A 27,500-nucleotide genomic window follows, 5' to 3' on the forward strand; every position below is an offset into this window, starting at 1 on the left:
CTGGAGGAGAATCGGAGTCGAGTGGAATTTTGGATGAATTTCTGAAAATGTCTCAGTGATGACAGATGGAAAACTGTAGATGTTGTGACCTTGCTGTGACCTTGAACTTTGTCCTACTGGGACCAAAATGGACTGGGTTGGTCCCAGGGCCTAGGCCTATCTGTGGGGAAGATCTGGGAAAGATGGGTGGAAGAGTTTTACACTGAAGATGAGAACAAACAAACAAACAAACAAACAAACAAACAAACACACAAACAAACAAACACACAAAGCAAAGTGATCACAGTCCCTCCTGGCGGAGGAAACAGCAACAAACAAGCCAAATCCAATAATAGTCCCACTGTTCCTTCTGTGTCAGAAACATTCACATATTAACCCTTAGTGGTCTGAGTCTATTCTGTCTGTTTTTCAGTCCTTTTGATTTGGCCTTTATATACTATAGAAACAAATGTTTACTATACCCATGTTTGGATCTGTTTTTTCAGCACAACTTCATCTAGATCATCTGTCTGTTATTTTTTCCACTTTAACCTACTATAAAAAAAAAAAAAATATATAAAATCCAATTTGAAAAATGTATATAATTTATTGCATAAATAACACACAGATGCTTAACGAACCTTTTCAAAGACTTTAACCCTTTCATGCATTAATTATGAGAACCTTAATCACAATATTTCCTTCCTGTTTTCATTCCTCTTTAGGCATGAAAAAAACCCCAATGTGATTATCATTTTTATATGAACCTATTTTTCATGGAGTTGCAAAAATGTCCACTCAGCTGGATACGATACGTTTAATTTTTGAAACCAAAAAACACGTATTTACTGATCTACTGTGTGAAAAGTATGAAATAAAAACACTTTTAATGCTGCTAATCTGATGTTTTCTCATATTTGAACACACTCTAATACGAGTTATTACTCACTTCATGGAGATAATGTAAAAAAAAAAACCATTTTGTTAAAGAAAAAATGATAATTACAGTCTATTAACAATCAGCAACTGATTTACACTCAAACATCTCACTGCATATCAGGTTTATCTAGAAAAGCAAAGTTACATGATGCATGAGCGTCCACTGTGTGGACTGATATGGAACTAAAACAACAAAACCCATGAATATACAAGAGAACAGCTGGAGAAGAACTGACCACTGGAGTGACCACTGGAGTGACCACTGGAGTCACCACTGGAGTCACCACTGTGCATGACAGGGTTCAAAGTGAATGTTGGTTCCAAATATTAGGAATATGAAATTAAAATTGTACTAAATTAAAACTATACTCAGATATATGACATTAAAGCAGATCTTTCCATCAGGTTTTTTCCCCTAAAAGTGCAGTAATTAAACACAGTTATCATGAGAATTAGAATTTAAACAGTAACACTAACCATCCCTAGTACAAGCTATGACAAACAACAACATCCACTCGACACATCTGAGAAGCTGCAACCCCCATAACTTCTTTTCCTTGGGAACGATTAGTCGTTTATTACATTTTTTTCTCTACTACTGTAGGGATGTAACAGTTACCGGTATAACGATAAACTGCAGTAAAATCACAGACAGTTAGTATTACTGTTTAAATTCTAATTCTCATGATAACTGTGTTTGATTAACGCACTTTTAGGGGAAAAAACCCGATGGACAGATCTGCTTTAATGTCAAATATTTGAGTAGAGTTTGAATTACAATTTTAATTTTATATTCCTAATATTTGGAACCAATATTCACTTTTAAAGTCTGTGAAAAGGTTCGTTAAACATCTGTGTGTTATTTATGCAATAAATTATATACATTTTTCAAATTGGACTTTATATTTCTTTGTGTGTTTTTTGTCCTTTTGTGTTTTTATAGTAGGTTAAAGTGAAAAAATAACAGACAGATGATCTAGATGAAGTTGTGCTGAAAAAACAGATCCAAACATGGGTATAGTAAACATTTGTTTCTATAGTATATAAAGGCCAAACCAAAAGGACTGAAAAACAGACAGAATAGACTCAGACCACTAAGGGTTAATATGTGAATGTTTCTGACACAGAAGGGACACTGGGACTGTTATTGGATTTGTGTTTTTTTTGTTTTTCAAAATACAACTTGGTTAAATTCTTTCAGTGTGTGTAATAGTACTTTTTGAACATTTTGAACACATTTCAACAATACCGCGATAATAATGAGAACCATGATAATTTTGGTCACAATAACTGTGCTCTGAAATTTTCATGTGGTTCCATCCCTAGCTGTGACATTTCAAAGATTTAGATTTAGATTTATTTATTTGCACGGCATAAAACAGCAAGAGAAAAAACAAAAAAAACACAACAACATTCAAACAAGTAACATCGTTGTGCAGGAGAGGTTAGAAGCCAAAACAGGCTTATTTATATGAATACCTCCACCGGAAATGAACAATACACAGGAAAAAAAAAAAAAAAGGAAAAAAAAGAAAAAAAAAGAATTAAAATACAATATGAATAATAATAAAATACAAAAACTGCGCTATGAAATGTTCATGTGGTTCCATCCTTCCACTGCTGTTACCTTTTTAATGTCGTGGACACAGTGCAGGCCCCAGCCCCGGGACAGTGTCCTGAAGATCTCCACCTGGCTGTACTGGCGTTTGGTGAAGGCCTGGTTCTGGCATCTGTCCCCCGCAGGACAAACCTGGAAGTGCAGAAGGGCATGTTTAAACCACAGGAAAAAAAACAAAAAAAAAACAGAGGAAAATGAGGAGAATCACAGCGTTCTAACAGAGGCTCCATTTAGTTCAGATTCCCCATCACATTAGCATTAGCATTAGCATTAGCAAAACAAGACATGACAGTTAGATCTGATTCATGTTTAAAGTGATGAAAGTGAAGGAGAGTGTGGTCCAAATGTGACCTGGATCTGATCTGTTCCACACAGTCTGAACAGCACTGATCTGACCCAGACCACTGTCATATGTGGTCCTAAATCTGACCCAGACCACTTTCATATATGGTCCTAAATCTGACCCAGACCACTTTCATATATGGTCCTAAATCTGACCCGGACCTCTGTCATATGTGGTCCTAAATCTGACCCAGACCACTGTCATATGTGGTACTAAATCTGACCCAGACCACTGTCATATGTGGTCCTAAATCTGACCCAGACCACTTTCATATGTGGTCCTAAATCTGACCCGGACCTCTGTCATATGTGGTCCTAAATCTGACCCAGACCACTGTCATATGTGGTCCTAAATCTGACCCAGACCACTGTCATATGTGGTCCTAAATCTGACCCAGACCACTTTCATATCTGGTCCTAAATCTGACCCGGACCTCTGTCATATGTGGTCCTAAATCTGACCCAGACCACTGTCATATGTGGTCCTAAATCTGACCCAGACCACTTTCATATGTGGTCCTAAATCTGACCCGGACCTCTGTTATATGTGGTCCTAAATCTGACCCAGACCACTTTCATATCTGGTCCTAAATCTGACCCGGACCTCTGTTATATGTGGTCCTAAATCTGACCCAGACCACTTTCATATCTGGTCCTAAATCTGACCCGGACCTCTGTCATATGTGGTCCTAAATCTGACCCAGACCACTGTCATATGTGGTCCTACATCTGACCCAGACCACTGTCATATGTGGTCCTAAATCTGACCCAGACCACTTTCATATCTAGTCCTAAATCTGACCCGGACCTCTGTCATATGTGGTCCTAAATCTGACCCAGACCACTGTCATATGTGGTCCTGAGTCTGACCCGGACCACTTTCATATGTGGTCCTAAATCTGACCCGGACCTCTGTCATATCTGGTCCTAAATCTGACCCAGACCACTTTCATATCTGGCCCTAAATCTGACCCGGACCTCTGTCATATGTGGTCCTAAATCTGACCCGGACCTCTGTTATATGTGGTCCTAAATCTAACCCGGACCGCTTTCATATGTGGTCCTAAATCTGACCCAGACCGCTTTCATATGTGGTCCTGAGTCTGACCCGGACCACTTTCATATGTGGTCCTAAATCTGACCCGGACCTCTGTCATATGTGGTCCTAAATCTGACCCGGACCGCTTTCATATGTGGTCCTAAATCTGACCCAGACCGCTTTCATATGTGGTCCTGAGTCTGACCCGGACCACTTTCATATGTGGTCCTAAATCTGGTCCAGAACTGATATTTTCCAATGTGACATTTAGGTCTTTAAGGGTTAAAGGTGGACGTTTGGGTCTTTAAGGGTTAAAGGTGGACGTTTGGGTCTTTAAGGCGGACGTTTGGGTCTTTAAGGGTTAAAGGTGGACGTTTGGGTCTTTAAGGGTTAAAGGTGGACGTTTGGGTCTTTAAGGGTTAAAGGTGGACGTTTGGGTCTTTAAGGGTTAAAGGTGGACGTTTGGGTCTTTAAGGGTTAAAGGTGGACGTTTGGGTGTTTAAGGGTTAAAGGTGGATGTTTAGGTCTTTAAGGGTTAAAGGTGAACGTTTGGGTCTTTAAGGGTTAAAGGTGGACGTTTGGGTCTGTAAGGGTTAAAGGTGGACGTTTGGGTCTTTAAGGGTTAAAGGTGGACGTTTGGGTGTTTAAGGGTTAAAGCTGGACGTTTGGGTCTTTAAGGGTTAAAGGTGGACGTTTGGGTCTTTAAGGGTTAAAGCTGGACGTTTGGGTCTGTAAGGGTTAAAGGTGGACGTTTGGGTCTGTAAGGGTTAAAGGTGGACGTTTGGGTCTGTAAGGGTTAAAGCTGGACGTTTGGGTCTTTAAGGGTTAAAGGTGGACGTTTGGGTCTTTAAGGGTTAAAGCTGGACGTTTGGGTCTGTAAGGGTTAAAGCTGGACGTTTGGGTCTGTAAGGGTTAAAGGTGGACGTTTGGGTCTGTAAGGGTTAAAGGTGGACGTTTGGGTCTGTAAGGGTTAAAGCTGGACGTTTGGGTCTTTAAGGGTTAAAGCTGGACGTTTGGGTCTGTAAGGGTTAAAGGTGGACGTTTGGGTCTGTAAGGGTTAAAGGTGGACGTTTGGGTCTTTAAGGGTTAAAGGTGGACATTTGGGTCTGTAAGGGTTAAAGGTGGACGTTTGGGTCTTTAAGGGTTAAAGCTGGACGTTTGGGTCTGTAAGGGTTAAAGGTGGACGTTTGGGTCTGTAAGGGTTAAAGGTGGACGTTTGGGTCTTTAAGGGTTAAAGGTGGACGTTTGGGTCTGTAAGGGTTAAAGGTGGACGTTTGGGTCTGTAAGGGTTAAAGGTGGACGTTTGGGTCTTTAAGGGTTAAAGGTGGACGTAACCACAAACTATCGCTGCCAAATCAAAGTAATATAGAATAAAGTATTTGGTAAATTTGCCTCAGACCATCAATAATCTTGAACAGTTCCACCCAACTCTTGGTTTGGTCTGTTTCATGTGGACACTCATCGTAGTCTGTGAACGTGCGTTTTTTCGGATGCGGTCTCGGTTTTTCGTACCTGTGGGTGACATTCGTACAGCAGCATGCGGTTGATGCACTCTGAGTCCATCCCACAGGGGCTGTCGTCTGTGGCTTTACAGTTACAGCGGGGGATCTCAGACAGGTCGGCCGTAAAGATCTGAACCTTTCCGATCGGTCGGTTGACCTGAATGAGTCAGAACCAGGTTACCGTTAGTCTGTGGATGAAGTAGTGCATTTCTGAAGACGCTGGAAAAAAAGTGTTATGTTACTGATCAGCTGAAAATGGAAGTGAGTACATTTACAAACCATCATCTCAGTTCGGTTCTACTGGTAAAAAATAATAAATATATAAACATTTGCAATGTTAAAAAACAAAGTAGATGGTACAATCGGCTCCTAGAAGTGGATGCACCTTTGTGGTTGGTTTGGGTATAGGTCGTAAACCCCGCCCTCTCGGCGTTACTTATATACGTATCGACCTTTTTCACCCTTGTCGGAAATATGTAATTGTTGCAGAAAAGGACTTCCTGTCAAGCGTAAACACAGTGAGACCAAATGGATAAGAGTGGACACAACCTGTCTGAGTCATTTGACAAATATGACATTTGCTGATGTTGCAAAGGTTCATTGAAGAAAACTCCGTCACCAAGAAGAACAAAATCAATAAAGGGTACAAATTTTTCCATGAGGAATTTATCCATAAATATCAAAGCAAGTAGAGAGCGATCAGACTGTTAGACTGACAAGTTATTAGCATGTTTACGAAGACAACATTTATGCCTAATGTCCAGTCGACCTTATAAAACATCATAGTCTGTTTAATTATTCGCTACATTATTTCAGTGTGTATTAGTACTCTTTGAACATTTTGAGCACAATTTCAATAATACCACAATAATAATGATAACTGTGGTAATTTTGGTCACAATAACCGTGATATGAAATTTTCACATGGTTCCGTCCCTAGATGTGACGCTACATAAATAAAATTAGATTTATCGATTGACTGAAAATATGGCCCATTCTAAGTAAAGTGTAAAATTAGTCCAAAATTCTAAACTCTAAATTTCTCAAACCTGTGAACAAACCTTGCAGACATTGTCCCAAGGAAGCTACATCAAAAAATATGAAATTAATCCAATCAGTAGTTTCATCTGAGAAGATGCTGCTAACAAAGACGACCAAAGATGAAGACGAACATGAGGACGGAACTGGAGAAGTTCCGGTATTTTTGGGACAAACTAACGGCAGAGCACACAGTTCAGGTCATGTTGTGTCCAAACAGGTTGTAAAGTTTCTCTGACCTTTATGTGTTTATACGGAGGAGGTTTGCGGTCGTTCTTCCTGTCCTCCTGAAGCTGACGGAGCTCCTTCTCTGCCTGGAGTTCACGAAAGCGCACAGCTGCCTCCTCCAGAGCTGAGAGAGCAGACCAACAGACAGGTACTAGTGTCAGACCAACAGACAGGTACTAGTGTCAGATCAACAGACAGGTACTAGTGTCAGACCAACAGACAGGTACTAGTGTCAGACCAACACACAGGTACTAGTGTCAGACCAACACACAGGTACTAGTGTCAGATCAACAGACAGGTACTAGTGTCAGACCAACACACAGGTACTAGTGTCAGATCAACAGACAGGTACTAGTGTCAGACCAACAGACAGGTACTAGTGTCAGACCAACACACAGGTACTAGTGTCAGATCAACAGACAGGTACTAGTGTCAGATCAACAGACAGGTACTAGTGTCAGACCAACAGACAGGTACTAGTGTCAGACCAACACACAGGTACTAGTGTCAGACCAACAGACAGGTACTAGTGTCAGATCAACAGACAGGTACTAGTGTCAGATCAACAGACAGGTACTAGTGTCAGACCAACAGACAGGTACTAGTGTCAGACCAACACACAGGTACTAGTGTCAGATCAACAGACAGGTACTAGTGTCAGACCAACACACAGGTACTAGTGTCAGATCAACAGACAGGTACTAGTGTCAGACCAACACACAGGTACTAGTGTCAGATCAACAGACAGGTACTAGTGTCAGACCAACACACAGGTACTAGTGTCAGACCAACAGACAGGTACTAGTGTCAGATCAACAGACAGGTACTAGTGTCAGACCAACAGACAGGTACTAGTGTCAGACCAACACACAGGTACTAGTGTCAGACCAACAGACAGGTACTAGTGTCAGACCAACACACAGGTACTAGTGTCAGACCAACAGACAGGTACTAGTGTCAGATCAACAGACAGGTACTAGTGTCAGACCAACAGACAGGTACTAGTGTCAGACCAACAGACAGGTACTACAGTCATATCAGGTACTAGTGTCAGATCAACAGTCAGGTACTAATGTCAGATCACCAGTCAGGTACTAATGTCAGATCACCAGTCAGGTACTAGAGTCAGATCAGGTACTAGTGTCAGGTACCTTTCTTGTATGTGGCGTCTACCCCTTTGCCCATCTTTTCTTTGCTGTTGGCGTCTACGTCCATATAAGGGAAGACTCGGGCCTGGTAGGTCCACAGGTAGTCGTTGGAGCCAAAAAAGTGAACGGGGAACTCTCCGATGTCGTGCCTCATCCTCTGGATGTTCTCTGGGATGGTTTTGGGATGGCTGACCTCTGCTGGCCACCACCTTCACACAATACAAGCACACGTTCAGCTGTACATGATGTGTGAGTGTTCCAGAAGGGTTCCTGCTTCTGTTCTGTCCTTGATGGCTTGTATTGACCATGGAGTCCAACAGGGACACTAGGGTGGTCCAAAAAATCGTTTTTTTCAGATTCTCTGGATTCGAACCCTGCATTTGGTTCCATATCTGGCCAAATTACTTCGGTCCAAATTTGATGCAAATTAATTCATATTCAGAGGTGTCCCAGACAGGTGCAGATGTCTATATACTGTAACAACTGTCCAAATGAATAAGGCAGATTAGAAGAATCTGTCATTTTATTCTCCAAATCAAACTGACACTCACATAAAAATGTTCCTCAGAAAGTCCAACAACCACTGTTGGTTTACTGAAATGACCAAAAATGTTCCTGTGTTCTTTGACAACTTGTTGCCAGTACTGTTTGTGATCTGCATTTGTTGTTCGGCTCCAGATGAAGTCTGGAATAAGCTCCGCCCCTCTGTCAGTGACATCACTGACAGCTTTAGTGGAATGCCCAGTGTTCTCCTCCTTCTGAAAGTCTGCATCATCAGCCCAGTCTACTGGAGGAACTGTTCAGAATGTTTGTGGCAGATCCAAAGGTTCAAACAGACGCATGGTGCTGGTGGAGACAAAAGCCCTGATCTGCTTCCCTTCACAATCTGATGGATGAAGGACATCCCAACGCTTTAGAGGAACCAAAGAACCTGCATTTAACATCATGGTGTCCACCATCAGCTGCTTCTGCTCTGGTGTCACACTGGAGTCACAGAATGGACCACAACCAGTTCTACACTCCAGTACCACAGATGTGAGCGGAGTTACTTCATCCATATATTTACTCCAGTACCACAGATGTGGGCGGAGTTACTTCATCCATATATTTCCTCCAGTACCACAGATGTGGGCGGAGTTACTTCATCCATATATAGAGGGTCTGCATGTGACGTCAGCTCTAGCAGAAGTCACTGAGGCTCCGCCCACTGAGTGTCAGACAGAGGCAGATGAGTAGTGCCTTTGTCTTGAATACTGCGAAAACTTTAGAACAATCTAAAAATGGGGCAGAGCTGTTGTGCCATTGATCGCACAAATAGGTTTAAAAGCACTGGGAGCTCTGGTTTTAGCGGAGACCTAAAGCCACAGACAGAAGAAGCAGATGGATCGCTGCAATTCAGAGAAAGAACTGGAATCCAGACAACCAAACCTGGATCTGTGTCTGCTAACGTTCATTTGTGCTGTGTTCTGGTGTAAACTCATCCCTTAAATTCCATCTGGTTTTGGCTAACGTTCCTTCTTAGTAAAGCTCTTCATGTTAGCATCTGTCATTTAGTTCTATGTTTCAGAACTGAATCGTTTGTGTCTTCAGTTGTGTGATTGTGAACCTTGTGCTCTACATGATTTGTAAACTAGCTTAAACTGAGGCTAACCTAGTTTTCCAGATCAGGGGCTCCTCTAGCACACAGCTGTTGGATCTGTGTTGGATCCAGTATTTGATGTGAACTCTCCTTAAATCTCCACAGTACCAGTAGATCATCCACTCACTTGGGTCAGTACTAAGGGTTCAACTCCAGTAAATCAGTAGTGAACTGTGAGCACTACTGCTGGGCCTTTACCGCCCAAATCACCAAAAAACAAACTCCGTCTGCACTGACACAAAACCTCCAAAACAATAGTATGTTGAATGAAAGCACTCACCAGCTGGAATCCTCTAATGAACCAGGACCAGGATGGACACAACTCTGGCTCTGTTGGATGCTTTCAGCCTTTGCATTGGGGATTTTCCCGGCGTTGAACTCAGGTTCATGTAAATGTCAGGATAGGTGATTTCTGTCCCAGATCAGTGCTGGTAGAACACTGGTTGTTTGGTAGCTTGGATGGATCCATGTCCAGTCCAGTTGTCTTTAATTTCATCTGATATTCCACAGTTTTCTGCTCTGGCTGGAGTTACTGCTGTACTCCGCCATGTTGAGCCGCTTTGTTTTTGCCGCTCAGTCTGACTGAGAGGGGCGTGGCCTGGGGGCGTGGCCTGGGGGGAAGTGACGGATGTGCATTCACTCTGTCTCTAGCTGAATCCCTCAAACCTTGCTTTTGATAGTACCGCTCTTCTCTTACAGCTCAGCTCGGCTCTGCTGAAAATGAACAATTAGTCCATTTACAAGAAACTTCAGCAACTTGTGCAACCTCTGAAACATCTGCTTTTTCTTCCAAATTTTGTCCTAAATCATCTTTTGAATGCTTAAACCTAATGCAGGGTTCGAATTGAGGTGATCTGAAACTGTATTTTTGACCAGGATTGTTGGACCAGCCTCAGGGACACGTACCTGTAGCGGCCCACTTTGACCCACAGGATGTCCTTGTATCGGGGTTTCTTCCCGGCCTTGCAGTCGTTGCAGTACCAGCTGCCTTTGGGCATTTCAATGTTCAGACACTCCCTGTGAAACGCTGCAGGACAGGACTCACAGCACAGCAGACTGCCCCCTACAGGACCAGGAACACTCTGTTAGCTCAGGACTGGGTTCTGCTCTGAAATGGAAAACACTCACAACAGAACATCTCTACACATTATAAGGTTTCCACGTGTATGTTCACAACACGTAAAACACCATGTGATTAGTGGTTCGGGTTCAGGTTAGCAGTTACAGATATGTAAACTGAAGATCTAGGCGTACATTGACACGCGATCAAATGGTGTTGAATAACATGCAAAAGGATGAAAATGTGTATGTATAGCACACCAAATGCTGTAAGAACGGCCGTGACACACAACGCGATTTCATGAGTAGGGCTGTGTATCGGCAAGAATCTGGCAACACGATACAAATCACAATACTAGGATCACCATACGATAGATCATGATATGTTAAAAAGGCAAATTTTTTGTTTGTTTCTTTTTTTTTTAAATGATTATTTCCTTGAAGAATTGAATTCCAGCAGAAATCTGCACAAATACTAAACACATTTGTATTTGATCCCAACAGGATCTAATGTTCTATCACCAAATGTTCCAACTGTGTTCAAACTGAAATTCTGTTTTCCAGACATTCCAGTTTCAGATCCTGTTCAAATGTTCAGATTCTATTAGTTCACAACTAACATCAGAACAGGATTTGAGTTCAATCCAAACAAAGGAACCAACATTATTGAATAAAAGAGTGTGAAATAAGAATAAATAAAATATAAACAAAAAAGAAAAACTAAAATGAACCTCCACAATATCTGCACTTGAATAAATACCTAAAAATATCAATATAGTACTTTTTAATATCGATACAGTATCATGAAGTGAAATATTGCGACATATTGCACAACTGATATTTTCTAACAGCCCAAATCATAACATTTATTTTGTGCAATCCCAACAAAGGAACTCCCATCTGCCTCTAAGACAGTAAAAAGTGCTTTTAGGATGATTTAAGTAACCAGTATTTAATAAAACAGTGTTAAATAATAATAAATAAAATATAAACAAAAAACTAAAATGAACCTCCACACTGTAAAAAAAATGTATTTTTCAGATACAGGAAAATATCAATGAAATGACAAAAACAGACTGTGATTTTACATGTCAAATGGAAAATAACAGGAAAAAACTGTAACTGTGAATAACCAGAAAACTTCCATTTTTTAAAAGAAATGGTTTTCTTTTTTCACAGAAAAATACAGTTAAAATACATTTGCAAATGTATTGTAATTTCACAAATATTTCTTTCCTATTTATGAGATTAAACTGTTCATTTAAAGTTTAATACTGTAAAAAAATAATAAAACGAGATAAAATTACTGACAATTAACGGTAACAGAAGTATTAGTTCTGTCAGTTGAACCAGACTTGTTTGTTCATTGACAAATATCTTGTGTAATTACAGGAGGTTTCACAACAAAAATGTTGAATAAATTTATTTTTGTGAATGTATAACATGTATAAGCACTGATAAACTGTCCAAATACAGTTTTTATCAGTGGATTGGACAACTGAGTCTCACTGAAAATTATTTACATATGTATATATATATATATATATATATATATATATATATATATATATATATATATAGATGTAGATGTCACAGTAGAGATTGAAATCCAGTAGGATTCCTAATCCTACTAGGACAGATTGAAATTTCAGTTTGTCCTAGGACAAACTGAAATCCTACAAGAAATTAGGATCTGAAGATTGGAATTCCAATCTGTCCTTGGAGAATTTAACTCATAATGGCCCTATGCAAATGTGTCCATTTACATACCAATGACATTTACATACGGCCATTGAATAAGGTTGGACCAAAAGGCTGGCACCCTGGTTACAATGTGTATTAACCTAAGGGACATATACTGTATCTAAGATATGAAAATAATTCAGCTGGAATAGTGATGGCGAAATTGTATGCTTACCTATGCTGAAATTGACTGGAATTTTGGCTGTGAAATGATTCAGTCTATTTTCCATACATTTTGATATAATCTGACATTCTCCTAATAGAATTCAAGATTGTCCTGACAGAATTCTTATATTTTTTGCCGTAGGACAGACTGAAATTCCAATCTTCAGATCCCACTTCCAAATAGAATTACAATCTGTCCTAGTAGGATTGCAAATTCTCCTAGGACAGATTGGAATTCCAATCTTCAGATCCTAATGTCTTGTAGGATTTCAGTTTGTCCTAGGACAAACCACAATTCCTATCTCTCCTAGTAGGATTAGGAATCCTACTGGATTTCAATCTCTACTGTGACATATATATATATATATATATATATATATATATATATATATATATATATATGTACACTACTCAAAAAAAGTTAAGGACCACTTTTTAATCTGTGTACAAGTTTTTTATATGAGGTATTCTACTTCTGGAAATACCCCAATACAACTGTCCTGAATGTCCTCAAACACACTGTAATCAATTTCACACATGATTGGATTCAGTTGTTGCATAATGTCTCTGGCATCATTGCACATCCTGAAATGAGGGCCTATAGGGGTGTCAGCTGACCATGTGAAGTGGTACAAAAGTGGGTGCAAAAGCATTTTCTGTCTTTAGTCTCCACAATCAGACAACTTGGTGACAACAGCAATGCCGAGACGCCACCTGAGTGAACCAGAAGTTGCCAGAGCCCTAGGGATGCTGGAAGCTGGCCTCAGTCAGCGAAGAGTAGCCGAGTAGCCAGCTCAGTGTGTCCCACTCACCCCTGCTCCCCCAGGGACCACGTAGAGACGAATACAGTTGCCATAGGCGATGCCTCCCCACACCATGATGCTGCCTCCTCCATAACGGTCATGTTCTGCAATACAGGGGTCGGCAAGTCTCTCTCCTGGTTGCCTCCAGACTCTCACACGTCCATCATTGTGGTCAAGGGAGAATCTGCTCTCATCTGTGAACAGAACTCGGCGCCATGGCTGTTGGGTCCATCTGACATGCTCCTGAGCCCAGCTGAGACGGATTCTTCTGTGAGCAGGGGTGAGTGGGACACACTGAGCTGGCCTTCTGGCATGCATATTGGCTCGGTGAAGTCGGTTACAGATTGTTTGAGTGGAAACAATCACTCCAGTTGCTGCAGTGAAGTCATTATTGAGGCGACGTGCACTGTGAAAGCGGTTGCGGAGGCTGAGATTCGTCAAGTAGCGATCATCTCCAGGGGTTGTTGCAACTGGTCGGCCACTGCGGGGTCTCTGGGAGTATAGCCCTGTCTCTCGGTGTCTTTGGTTTGCTCTGCTGATGACACTGTGCGACACACCCATCATTTCGGCTACTCTTCGCTGACTGAGGCCAGCTTCCAGCATCCCTAGGGCTCTGGCAACTTCTGGTTCACTCAGGTGGCGTCTCGGCATTGCTGTTGTCACCAAGTTGTCTGATTGTGGAGACTAAAGACAGAAAATGCTTTTGCACCCACTTTTGTACCACTTCACGTGGTCAGCTGACACCCCTATAGGCCCTCATTTCAGGATGTGCAATGATGCCAGAGACATTATGCAACAACTGAATCCAATCATGTGTGAAATTGATTACAGTGTGTTTGAGGACATTCAGGACAGTTGTACTGGGGTATTTCCAGAAGTAGAATACCTCATATAAAAAACTTGTACACAGATTAAAAAGTGGTCCTTAACTTTTTTTGAGTAGTGTATATATATATATATATATACATATATATATATATATATATATATAGCGAATTGGATTGTTTTAATACATGTAAATATTCTTTATTAAACATTAAAAAGTAAAAAAAAAAAAGCAAATTTCATGTAAAGTTAGGGCAAAAAACTGTATTTTAATTATGGAAAATTACTGTATTTTTATGAGATGGTTATTTTCTGTCATTAAACAGTATTTTTTTGGTGCCCCAGCTGCTGGAATATTACCGTTTTTTTATGTTTTTTTTTTTTTTTTACAGTGCACAATATCTGCATTTGAATAAATACCTAAAAATATCCATACAGTACTTTTTAATATTGATACAGTATTGTGAAATGAAATATTGCGATATACTGCAGAACCCATATTTTCTTCCAGCTCTAGCTGAGACTCGTACCTTCAGTGCAGACAAAACACCAGCTGACGTTGACGTGCTCGTGGTTCTTGACGCCGCGGCGAGGGCTGAAGTGGTTTGGACAGACGATGCTGTTGTTGGACAGGACCACGCTGCCCGCTGCCATGCACAGGTCTGTGGCGTGGTAGGCAACGGGGCAACGCACGCAGCGCACCAGGCGACCTGCACGGCAACACAGCAACGGCTGCTGTTAGTCACAGGTATCACTTAAAGCAGGGCTGTCAAACATGCGTCCCAGGGGCCAAACCCAGCCCCCCCAAAGGTTCCAGTCCGACCCCTGGGATGAATTTCCAAAGTGTATAAATTCCACAGTCCAGGCTGTGGAACTCATTTTAGTGTCGGTTCCACATCCAGACCAATGTGATCTACAGTCCAATAATAACAGCAGAAGAACCCACACAAAAGAAGGACTGCAGATTTACAACTGGGTTTGATGGGAAAAATAATATTACATTATGTCTGTAAATAATGACAACTTCACATTATGTCTGTTTTAGTGCAAAAAATAACATTGAATTATGAAAATATTTACATTTCCAAACTCTCCTGTACCAATAAAATGTGAATAACCTGAACAAATGTGACCAACCTGAAATGTCTAAAGCAGTGATTTTCAACCCTGGGGTCTGGACTCCACGTGGGGTCACCTGAAATTTCTAGTAATTTATAAAAAATTTAAACTTACTAATAAAAATTTACATTATATAGCCTAAACGTTGCCTAAAATTAATATTTATTTGCAACATATTATAGCAAACTACTACATGACAATTAATACATTACAATTTTAGTCAAATAAAATGTCTCCATTTTGAATGTCTGGGGTCGCCTGAAATTTGTGATGTTAAAATGGGGTCATGAGCCAAAAAAGGTTGGAAACCGCTGGTCTAAAGAAAATTCAGTCCAATGTGAACTCTTTTCTTCCTGTTCCTCAGTGTTTAGTGTCTTTGTAGATCCAGTCTGATCCAGAATGCACATGGACTAATGAGAAGTGGAGGAAGAAGACTGAGAAAATTTGGGGGGGTTAAGATATATATGTGCATGTAATATACAAAAGAAACAACATGTCAGTCAGTGATAAAAAACCAATGTCCTGTCCTGGTTGTGTAAATGTTCTGTGAGTGGTGGAGTGTGTGAGATGTGTATGTGGTGTGACTGTTGTGATGTGGACTTCTGAAAGAAAAAGAAAAGAGAAAAGGAAAAAAAAGGGAAAAAAAAAAAAAAAAAAAAAATCAGGGATATGACCAAATACAATCATTAGGTAACTGAAACTAAGAGAGATGAGGAGAAAGGAAAAAAAGAAAAAAGGAGAAGAGGAAAATGGGGGGTTAATAAAAATAAATAAGTAAATAATAAATGAAAACCAAATGAGATTCAACGAACAATTTATCTACATTTAATGCCAAATAAATTCATCCATTCATCCATCCATCCATCCATTGTCCCCAACATCACTTGTTTGAATGTTTTCTTTTCATTTTTCTTCTTGCTGTTTTATGACATGCAAATGAATCCAATAAAAATTAAAACCATCCACCCGTCATCTGCTACAGTGGTAATAACACTACCAGTAACCATGGCAACAGGAGGACAGAGGGCGTACCTTTACAGATGGACGTGCTGTTGGGGTTGGTGATGAAGCAGGTGAGGCAGACGTGGATGGAACAGCGGAAGCCTCGGTTAACCGGTGCGGTCGGCGCGTAGTTGGCGATGCACTCGCCGTGGTAAAACTTCCCACACACAGGGATCATACAGCGGCGAACGTCCTCACTGCGCTTTTTACAGACGAAGCAGGTGTGGATACCTGGAGACGGGGGGGGGGGGGGGGGGGGGGGTTAGTGCATATGCAGACAGGTTTGGAGGTGCACTCTACTGTATTAGTGAACATGTGAACCCTTTCACCATTTCAACCCTGCACTGAAGACCTGTAGACCAGCAGGGGCAGGAACAAAAGCCCAAACACCATGCACTGTCAGACCACATACACTATACTGCCAGAAGTCTGGTCTCCCCCATCCAAATCCTCAGACTCAGCTGTTCCAGTCCCTTCCATGTCCACAGGTGGATTAAATCCAGCCCTAGGCATGCAGACTGCTTTTACAAACATTTGGGACAGAATGGGTCTCTCTCAGGAGCTCAGTGAATTCCAGCGTGGAACTGTGATAGGATGCCACCTGTGCAACAAACCCAGTGGTGAACTTTCCTGGCTCCTAAATATTCCACAGTCAGCTGTCAGATGGATTAGAAGAAAGTGGAAGTGTTTGGGAACGACGGCGACTCAGCCACGCAGTGGTAGGCCACGGAAACTGACGGAGCGGGGTCAGCGGATGCTGAGGCGCAGAGTGTGAAGAGGTGGACGACTGTCTGCAGAGTCAATGGTACAGACCTCCAAACTTCATGTGTCCTTCAGATTAGCTCCAGAACAGTGCGCACACAGCTTCATGGAATGGGTTTCCGTGGCCGAGCGGCCGCATCCGAGCCATACATCAGCAAGTGCAATGCACAGCGGTGGATGCAGTGGTGTAAAGCACGCCGCCACTGGACTGTAGAGCAGGGGAGGAGCCTTCTCTGGACTGACCGATCACACTTCTCCATCTGGCGATCTGATGGACGGGTCTGGGTTTGGCGGTCTCCAGGAGAACGATACTTGTGGGAGCGCATTGTGCCGAGTGTAAAGTTTGGTGGAGGGGGGGTTATGGTGTGGGGTTGTTTTTCAGGAGCTGGGCTGGGCCCCTTAGTTCCAGTGAAAGGAACTGGGAATGCTTCAGCAGAACAAGACATTTGGGACAATTCCATGCTCCCAACTTTGTGGGAACAGTTTGGAGCCGGCCCCTTCCTCTTCCAACATGACTGTGCACCAGTGCACAAAGCAAGGTCCATTTGGACATGGAGGACAGAGTCTGGTGTGGATGAACTGGACTGGCCTGCACACAGTCCTGACCTCAACCCCATAGAACACCTTTGGATGAATTAGAGCGCAGACTGAGAGCCAGGCCTTCTGTCCAACATCAGTGTGGGACCTCACAAATGCGCTTCTGGAAGAACGGTCCAAAATTCCCATGAACACACTCCTAAACCTTGTGGACAGCCTTCCCAGAAGAGTTGAAGCTGTTAGAGCTGCAAAGGGTGGAGCCACGTCAGACTGAACCCATAGACTAGGAATGGGATGGACCTGACATTCATATGAGAGTCAAAGCAGGTGAGGGAATACTGTACTTTTGGCAATATAGTGTACGTGGAGTTGACTTCAAAAACCTGAGGTAACTCATTGCCTTAAAAAATTTCAGTAATGACTAATGAAAACTTGAGTGGATAAATCCATGGCTACAACATACAATGAAAATATGGCAAAAAGTTTTAAAAATATGTGGAATTGATAACATGTTAAAACCTTCAGGTAGTGTGCATATGACATGGATTTCCCTCCTAATAGAAGCGATAAAAGATTCCACTCCTGGGAAAAGAAGGGACTTGCAACAGACTTCTCTTTGACACATAAGGAGACATTCTTATGCTTTCAGGCCCTAAAAACCAAATATGGGTCAGAACAGACGGACTTTTTCAGGTTCCTCCAAATGAGTGATTATTTTAATAAAGAATGTAAATTCACAAACTTAACACCAACTGAGTCTAACTGGTACCAAATTTTAAAACAAGCTTCTAGCTCCACACTAAAGAGGGCCGTCTCTCAGTTATATAATGTGTTCATGATGGCAAGAAATGATAATTCTAATCTAATGTTCTATCACCAAATGTTCCAACTGCGTTCAAACTGAAATTCTGTTTTCCAGACATTCCAGTTTCAGATCCTGTTCAAATGTTCAGATTCTATTAGTTCACAACTAACATCAGAACAGGATTTGAGTTCAATCCAACAAAGGAACCAACATTATTGAATAAAAGAGTGTGAAATAAGAAATAAAAGAAAAACAAAAATGAACCTTCACAATATCTGCATTTGAATAAGTACCTAAAAATATCCATACAGTACTTTTTAATATTGATATAGTATTATGAAATGAAATATCGCGCTATATTGCAGAACTGATATTTTCTAGTGTTAGCTAGTTTTCAGTCCAATGAGTGCAAGAATAAATTCAAACCAAATCTGAATCCAAGCATACAAAGAACATCAAAGGCAGAGCAGCTCCTCTGTCCTTACGCACCGTTTTTCCTCCTCTGTTTTCCTCAAATAAACAAAGAACAAACACCTTTGGCAACAGAAATGACTATAAATGAGCATAAAGTACGGTCCGACATGCTGGTTTGTTTACATCTAACTCCCACAATTCCTTGCGCTCCGGCAGTTTGGTGTGACTTGCCTGAAACGTAACATTATATCCATGCACGGACCACCAGACTGTGAAACAGCTGTTATCCAGAGACGATTAGAATAATGAACTCATGCTGAACTGGAGCCAAGGAATGCAATTTAAACTGGCACTGTAAAAATACACCTGTTTAGTTATTTACAGAGAACTGTTTTTTTTTTGGGGGGGGTTATTATTTTTTATATCAGTATTTTATCATTGTATTATTTTTATCAGTAATTTATAGGGGTCTAAGAAAATATCAGTTCTGCAATATATCGAGATATTTCATTTCATAATACTGTAACGATATTAAAAAGTACTGTATGGATATTTGTAGGTATTTATTCAAATTCAGATATTGTGGAGGTTCGTTTTTGTTTTTTGTTGTTTTTCTTTTTTGTTTATATTTCATTTCTTCTTATTTCACACTCTTTTATTCAATAATGTTGGTTCCTTTGTTGGGATTGAACTCAAATCCTGTTCTGATGTTAGTTGTGAACTAATAGAATCTGAACATTTGAACAGGATCTGAAACTGGAATGTCTGTAAAACAGAATTTCAGTTTGAACACAGTTTGAACATTTGGTGATAGAACATTAGATCCTGTTGGGATCAAATACAAATGTGTTTAGGATTTGTGCGGCGTACAGTGACAGTGAAACTCCAGACTCTTTACTAATTCCTCTATTGCTGCATTTCTACTACATGGAACCGGTTCGACTCAGCTCAGCTCGTCTCCCGTTCTTGTGCACCTCATTTCTTTTCCCTTCTTACCTTCAGAAACTTGTATTTGAGGAGTTACAACATTTGTTGCCCACACCGGAAACAGAACCAGCCTGGTGTTCACTAGCACCGCTGAGTAGAGAATCAAATATGTGACGTTCCTGTAAATGAGTCACATGTGGACGAATGTTTGAGCAGACTGGAGAGATTCCACCTTTAGAAGAAATGGAAGCTTTGACAGAGTTCAACTGGACCTGGTGTGGTCTGTTTAGACCTGGTGTGGTCTGTGTGGACCTGGTGTGGTCTGTTTAGACCTGCTGTGGTCTGTTTAGACCTGGTGTGGTCTGTTTAGACCTGGTGTGGTCTGTTTGGACCTGGTGTGGTCTGTTTGGACCTGGTGTGGTCTGTTTAGACCTGGTGTGGTCTGTTTGGACCTGGTGTGGTCTGTTTGGACCTGGTGTGGTCTGTTTAGACCTGGTGTGGTCTGTTTGGACCTGGTGTGGTCTGTTTAGACCTGGTGTGGTCTGTGTGGACCTGCTGTGGTCTGTTTAGACCTGGTGTGGTCTGTTTAGACCTGGTGTGGTCTGTTTGGACCCGGTGTGGTCTGTTTGGACCCGGTGTGGTCTGTTTAGACCTGGTGTGGTCTGTTTGGACCTGGTGTGGTCTGTTTGGACCTGGTGTGGTCTGTTTAGACCTGGTGTGGTCTGTTTGGACCTGGTGTGGTCTGTTTAGACCTGGTGTGGTCTGTTTGGACCTGGTATGGTCTGTTTGGACCTGGTGTGGTCTGTTTAGACCTGGTGTGGTCTGTTTAGACCTGGTGTGGTCTGTTTGGACCTGGTGTGGTCTGTTTAGACCTGGTGTGGTCTGTTTGGACCTGGTATGGTCTGTTTGGACCTGCTGTGGTCTGTTTAGACCTGGTGTGGTCTGTTTGGACCTGGTGTGGTCTGTTTAGACCTGGTGTGGTCTGTGTGGACCTGGTGTGGTCTGTTTAGACCTGCTGTGGTCTGTTTAGACCTGGTGTGGTCTGTTTAGACCTGGTGTGGTCTGTTTGGACCTGGTGTGGTCTGTTTAGACCTGGTGTGGTCTGTTTAGACCCGGTGTGGTCTGTTTGGACCTGGTGTGGTCTGTTTGGACCTGGTGTGGTCTGTTTAGACCTGGTGTGGTCTGTGTGGACCTGCTGTGGTCTGTTTAGACCTGGTGTGGTCTGTTTAGACCTGGTGTGGTCTGTTTGGACCTGGTGTGGTCTGTTTGGACCTGGTGTGGTCTGTTTGGACCCGGTGTGGTCTGTTTAGACCTGGTGTGGTCTGTTTGGACCTGGTGTGGTCTGTTTGGACCTGGTGTGGTCTGTTTAGACCTGGTGTGGTCTGTGTGGACCTGCTGTGGTCTGTTTAGACCTGGTGTGGTCTGTTTGGACCTGGTGTGGTCTGTTTAGACCTGGTGTGGTCTGTTTGGACCTGGTGTGGTCTGTTTGGACCCGGTGTGGTCTGTTTGGACCCGGTGTGGTCTGTTTAGACCTGGTGTGGTCTGTTTGGACCTGGTGTGGTCTGTTTGGACCTGGTGTGGTCTGTTTGGACCTGGTATGGTCTGTTTGGACCTGGTGTGGTCTGTTTAGACCTGGTGTGGTCTGTGTGGACCTGGTGTGGTCTGTTTAGACCTGGTGTGGTCTGTGTGGACCTGGTGTGGTCTGTTTAGACCTGGTGTGGTCTGTGTAGACCTGGTGTGGTCTGTTTAGACCTGCTGTGGTCTGTTTAGACCTGGTGTGGTCTGTTTGGACCTGGTGTGGTCTGTTTAGACCTGGTGTGGTCTGTGTGGACCTGCTGTGGTCTGTTTAGACCTGGTGTGGTCTGTTTGGACCTGGTGTGGTCTGTTTAGACCTGGTGTGGTCTGTGTAGACCTGGTGTGGTCTGTTTGGACCTGGTGTGGTCTGTTTGGTCCTGGTGTGGTCTGTTTAGACCTGGTGTGGTCTGTTTGGACCCGGTGTGGTCTGTTTGGACCCGGTGTGGTCTGTTTAGACCTGGTGTGGTCTGTTTGGACCTGGTGTGGTCTGTTTGGACCTGGTGTGGTCTGTTTAGACCTGGTGTGGTCTGTTTGGACCTGGTGTGGTCTGTTTAGACCTGGTGTGGTCTGTTTGGACCTGGTGTGGTCTGTTTAGACCTGGTGTGGTCTGTGTGGACCTGCTGTGGTCTGTTTAGACCTGGTGTGGTCTGTTTAGACCTGGTGTGGTCTGTTTGGACCTGGTGTGGTCTGTTTGGACCTGGTGTGGTCTGTTTGGACCTGGTGTGGTCTGTTTGGACCCGGTGTGGTCTGTTTAGACCTGGTGTGGTCTGTTTGGACCTGGTGTGGTCTGTTTAGACCTGGTGTGGTCTGTTTGGACCTGGTGTGGTCTGTTTAGACCTGGTGTGGTCTGTTTGGACCTGGTGTGGTCTGTTTAGACCTGGTGTGGTCTGTTTGGACCTGGTATGGTCTGTTTGGACCTGGTGTGGTCTGTTTAGACCTGGTGTGGTCTGTGTGGACCTGCTGTGGTCTGTTTAGACCTGGTGTGGTCTGTGTGGACCTGGTGTGGTCTGTTTAGACCTGGTGTGGTCTGTTTAGACCTGGTGTGGTCTGTTTGGACCTGGTGTGGTCTGTTTAGACCTGGTGTGGTCTGTGTGGACCTGCTGTGGTCTGTTTAGACCTGGTGTGGTCTGTTTGGACCTGGTGTGGTCTGTTTGGTCCTGGTGTGGTCTGTTTAGACCCGGTGTGGTCTGTTTGGACCCGGTGTGGTCTGTTTAGACCTGGTGTGGTCTGTTTAGACCTGGTGTGGTCTGTTTAGACCTGGTGTGGTCTGTTTGGACCTGGTGTGGTCTGTTTAGACCTGGTGTGGTCTGTTTAGACCCGGTGTGGTCTGTTTGGACCTGGTGTGGTCTGTTTGGACCTGGTGTGGTCTGTTTAGACCTGGTGTGGTCTGTGTGGACCTGCTGTGGTCTGTTTAGACCTGGTGTGGTCTGTTTAGACCTGGTGTGGTCTGTTTGGACCTGGTGTGGTCTGTTTGGACCTGGTGTGGTCTGTTTGGACCCGGTGTGGTCTGTTTAGACCTGGTGTGGTCTGTTTGGACCTGGTGTGGTCTGTTTGGACCTGGTGTGGTCTGTTTAGACCTGGTGTGGTCTGTTTGGACCTGGTGTGGTCTGTTTGGACCCGGTGTGGTCTGTTTGGACCCGGTGTGGTCTGTTTAGACCTGGTGTGGTCTGTTTGGACCTGGTGTGGTCTGTTTGGACCTGGTGTGGTCTGTTTGGACCTGGTATGGTCTGTTTGGACCTGGTGTGGTCTGTTTAGACCTGGTGTGGTCTGTGTGGACCTGGTGTGGTCTGTTTAGACCTGGTGTGGTCTGTGTGGACCTGGTGTGGTCTGTTTAGACCTGGTGTGGTCTGTGTAGACCTGGTGTGGTCTGTTTAGACCTGCTGTGGTCTGTTTAGACCTGGTGTGGTCTGTTTGGACCTGGTGTGGTCTGTTTAGACCTGGTGTGGTCTGTGTGGACCTGCTGTGGTCTGTTTAGACCTGGTGTGGTCTGTTTGGACCTGGTGTGGTCTGTTTAGACCTGGTGTGGTCTGTGTAGACCTGGTGTGGTCTGTTTGGACCTGGTGTGGTCTGTTTGGTCCTGGTGTGGTCTGTTTAGACCTGGTGTGGTCTGTTTGGACCCGGTGTGGTCTGTTTGGACCCGGTGTGGTCTGTTTAGACCTGGTGTGGTCTGTTTGGACCTGGTGTGGTCTGTTTGGACCTGGTGTGGTCTGTTTAGACCTGGTGTGGTCTGTTTGGACCTGGTGTGGTCTGTTTAGACCTGGTGTGGTCTGTTTGGACCTGGTGTGGTCTGTTTAGACCTGGTGTGGTCTGTGTGGACCTGCTGTGGTCTGTTTAGACCTGGTGTGGTCTGTTTAGACCTGGTGTGGTCTGTTTGGACCTGGTGTGGTCTGTTTGGACCTGGTGTGGTCTGTTTGGACCTGGTGTGGTCTGTTTGGACCCGGTGTGGTCTGTTTAGACCTGGTGTGGTCTGTTTGGACCTGGTGTGGTCTGTTTAGACCTGGTGTGGTCTGTTTGGACCTGGTGTGGTCTGTTTAGACCTGGTGTGGTCTGTTTGGACCTGGTGTGGTCTGTTTAGACCTGGTGTGGTCTGTTTGGACCTGGTATGGTCTGTTTGGACCTGGTGTGGTCTGTTTAGACCTGGTGTGGTCTGTGTGGACCTGCTGTGGTCTGTTTAGACCTGGTGTGGTCTGTGTGGACCTGGTGTGGTCTGTTTAGACCTGGTGTGGTCTGTTTAGACCTGGTGTGGTCTGTTTGGACCTGGTGTGGTCTGTTTAGACCTGGTGTGGTCTGTGTGGACCTGCTGTGGTCTGTTTAGACCTGGTGTGGTCTGTTTGGACCTGGTGTGGTCTGTTTGGTCCTGGTGTGGTCTGTTTAGACCCGGTGTGGTCTGTTTGGACCCGGTGTGGTCTGTTTGGACCCGGTGTGGTCTGTTTAGACCTGGTGTGGTCTGTGTAGACCTGGTGTGGTCTGTTTGGACCTGGTGTGGTCTGTTTGGTCCTGGTGTGGTCTGTTTAGACCTGGTGTGGTCTGTTTGGTCCTGGTGTGGTCTGTTTAGACCTGGTGTGGTCTGTGTAGACCTGGTGTGGTCTGTTTGGTCCTGGTGTGGTCTGTTTAGTCCGTTTCTGCCTCAACTCCATGTTGTCTTCGTTCTGACCAAAACAATGCAGCGTACATGTGACGTCATCACGCATGCACAACGAAGGTGGAATCAATAAGCAGAATCGTTAAGCAGGCAAACGATTCCAAGGAATCGAGCTACTGGGAACCGGTTCTCAAAAAGAACTGGTTCTTGATTCCCATCCCTGGTAATGACAGACAGACTTGCAGATTCATGATACTGAGGATATGACTGAGGTTTGACAGATTTGATGAAGAATTGGTCACGAAAGTCTCCCACAGCTTTAAGGAAACGTCAAGAAAAGTCCGCCCCGCACAAAACCGACTCTGAACACAAACTTCACAGAAGTACACAACCACATGCAGATCTGAAACCCTGAACCTCTAAAAGGAGATTCTTAATATTAGGATTGGAAATGTCACAAATACCCAATCTGAAATCTTGCTAAAACCTTCCATTAGGTGTAGATGTGCATGCTTTGCAGTAGTCTGATTTAAAGCTCTCTCTCACACACATACCTGATTTGCATTCAGGACAAACAAATTTCCCTTTGGGAGCCTCAGCCAGAGAAATGCATGGGAGGTGGAAGGCCCCACAGCACTGACCCTCACACAGCAGCAGCTCCCCCGTCTTCTCACACACCTGCAAGAACAAAAAAACAACTGCACACGTCTAATCTTCAGGTTTTACTCATACAGCTAATTTAGCACAAAGTGTACTAATCCTAAAAGCTTCTTAAGAAAATTACAATAAAAAAAATTAAACATGTACAATGATGACAGGAGGCCTCCTCCAGAAACACTCATGAAAAATAAACCTACATCAAAACTCCAAACACTGGTCAACGCACACGTCAGTGTTTCTACGCCTTTTTTCAACAAATAAACCCTTTTCATCATCTTCAGCCTCTTGCCCCCCCCCCCCCCAAAAAAAAAGGGGGGGGGGGGTGTTACACTGCTCTGTAAGATGTTGTCGACCAGTAGGTGGGAGCCCCCGGGGGGGTGACCTTCAGGTGTGGCAGTCGAAGTCTGTTCTACATTTTTTAAAATTTTATATTTTTTACTCAGTTTGGTTCAGTTTGTCTCTTATTTTGTTCATGTTACTATTTTGTTGGTTTAATATTCATTTTTGTTCATTTTTTTGATCACTTTGGCTGTTCTTGTTCACTTTGTTGTTCATTTTATTCTTTTTTTTGTCGGTGGAGCTGTTTTATGTTGTTAAACAGGTGTCAAAAGCAGATGGACTGATTTAGGAAAAAAAAGACACAAAACTAAAACTACTGGGATCAAATTCAAATCCTTTATGCTTTTTTTTTTTTTTTACTTCATTTTAGTCAATTTTTTGCATATTTTTTCATGATTTTTTTTCTTATGTTTGTAAATTTTGTATAAGTTTTTGTTCATATAATTGCTTATTTTGTTTATTTTTCTACATTTTTTAATTTATATATTTTTTACTCAATTTGGTTCAGTTTGTCTCTTATTTTGTTCATGTTACTTATTATTTTGTTGGTTTATTATTCATTTTTGTTCATATGTATATTTTTGTAGCTCATGCTGTGTATCACCCTGTCTGTCAAAAATGTTCAAAATGATCTATAAATAAAGTAAAAAAAAAAAAAAAAGAATGGTCCTTGTTTTTGATTAAATATAAATAAAGATGTACAGAGATAAATGTAAGATAAATCCACCAAACGGATTCTTCACCTGACAGATGTTTTCCTTCATGGAGGCCGGACCCCCTCGGTCTCCGATGATCTTTCTAGAAGGTAACAGCGGGTCGTCACACAGCGACAGGTCGTCCTTCATGGAGAAGCTGTGGTTCAGACTGGACAGATCAGCCTGTGGGGAGAAGAAAACACTGATGAAGGAAGGAACACCTGCAGATGTGTGCAGGTACGGGTGGGCTACAGCGTCTACGCCACAACACAAAGAATTCAGGTCACTCATTTGACAAAAATATCAATAAAAATGAATTAAAACAGTTCGTGTTCATTTAAAAAAGTTCACAGGACGGCGTAAAACCTTAAACTGTCCTCCACCGAGCCGTTCTCTGCTCAGACTGTGAATGTACAGGCTGGAGCCGACGATATTTACTGTAATCTATTACTTATGGGACACACTTCAATTTGAAAGAGCGACAGACTCTGAGCTGACCTCCAGTGACAGAACACAACAGAAGTGGGTTTAAGGCAGAAGCTGGAGCCGGCGCTGGAGACAGGACAAACCCACCAATAGAAACTCCTCTGTCATCCATCAGCGTAGGCCCCGCCCATTAACCCTTTCATGCATGAATTATAAGAACCTTAAGATTTTTTTCCTGAGTGTTTTTATTCCTCTTTAGGCATGAAAAAAACAATGCGATTGAAAAATCTTTTATATTTTTCATGGAGTTCCAAAAACGTCCACTCAGCTGGACACCATGCATTTAAGTTTTGTATTTACTGACACACTGTGTGAAAAGTATGAAACACATTTTTTTAATGCGACTAATCTGATGTTTTGTCACATTTGAACATACTCTTATATTAGTTATTTATCACTTTATGGAGATAATATGCAAAAAAAAAGTTCTTGTTTAAGAAAAATGGATCATTCCAGTCTAATAACAGTAACAAGCAACTGATTTCCACTCAAACGTGTCAGTGCAGATCAGGTTTATGAAGGACAGCAAAGTTACAGAACTGGTCTGAATGTCAGTGTATGAGACGATGCATGAGTGTCCACTGTGTCAGCTGACCTGGAACTAACACAATAAAACCCATGAATATACAAGAGAACAGCCGAAGAAGAACTGTCCACTGGACTGACCACTGGACTGGCCACTGGACTGACCACTGTGCATGAAAGGGTTAAGTGCAGTTACATTCGCAAGCAAAAGTTTTTAACTCACAAGCAAAGAGGACTGATTTACAAGCAAAATGATCTTTTTTTTTGGATTGCCACTGACTGTCTTCTGCTCTCAAATCTCTTTTCTGGTTCCAAAACTATTCTTTTTAATTGCAAATCCATTCTTTTTTGATTGATGAAAAAAGAAACAAATTTCTCTCCATAACAGATGTTCAGTTTGAAGGACAGCTGAGAAGGTTGAACACTGATCCATTCCATGGAGAAGTGAAAGGACCATCCAACTGATGACCTGAACAGGGCTGATTTACACCAACAAGGACCAGAT

At 42.8% G+C, this 27,500-nt stretch overlaps 1 protein-coding gene across 1 annotated transcript in view; it reads right to left on the bottom strand.

Annotated features, from left to right (window-relative positions):
- nsd1b (nuclear receptor binding SET domain protein 1b) overlaps positions 1-27,500 on the bottom strand; it is a 65,917-nt gene that overhangs the window by 10,088 nt on the left and 28,329 nt on the right. The window contains exons 11-19 of the mRNA XM_030130068.1: positions 26,033-26,167; positions 24,845-24,968; positions 16,219-16,419; positions 14,598-14,777; positions 10,379-10,535; positions 7,837-8,042; positions 6,697-6,809; positions 5,430-5,576; positions 2,546-2,668 (exon numbers count right to left, since the gene is read on the bottom strand). Coding sequence (XP_029985928.1) covers positions 2,546-2,668; positions 5,430-5,576; positions 6,697-6,809; positions 7,837-8,042; positions 10,379-10,535; positions 14,598-14,777; positions 16,219-16,419; positions 24,845-24,968; positions 26,033-26,167 — 1,386 coding nt within the window. The remainder of the gene's footprint in view (positions 1-2,545; positions 2,669-5,429; positions 5,577-6,696; positions 6,810-7,836; positions 8,043-10,378; positions 10,536-14,597; positions 14,778-16,218; positions 16,420-24,844; positions 24,969-26,032; positions 26,168-27,500) is intronic.

This window comes from Sphaeramia orbicularis, unplaced genomic scaffold (assembly GCF_902148855.1).
Source record: "Sphaeramia orbicularis unplaced genomic scaffold, fSphaOr1.1, whole genome shotgun sequence".
In the NCBI taxonomy this organism is placed as follows: domain Eukaryota; kingdom Metazoa; phylum Chordata; class Actinopteri; order Kurtiformes; family Apogonidae; genus Sphaeramia; species Sphaeramia orbicularis.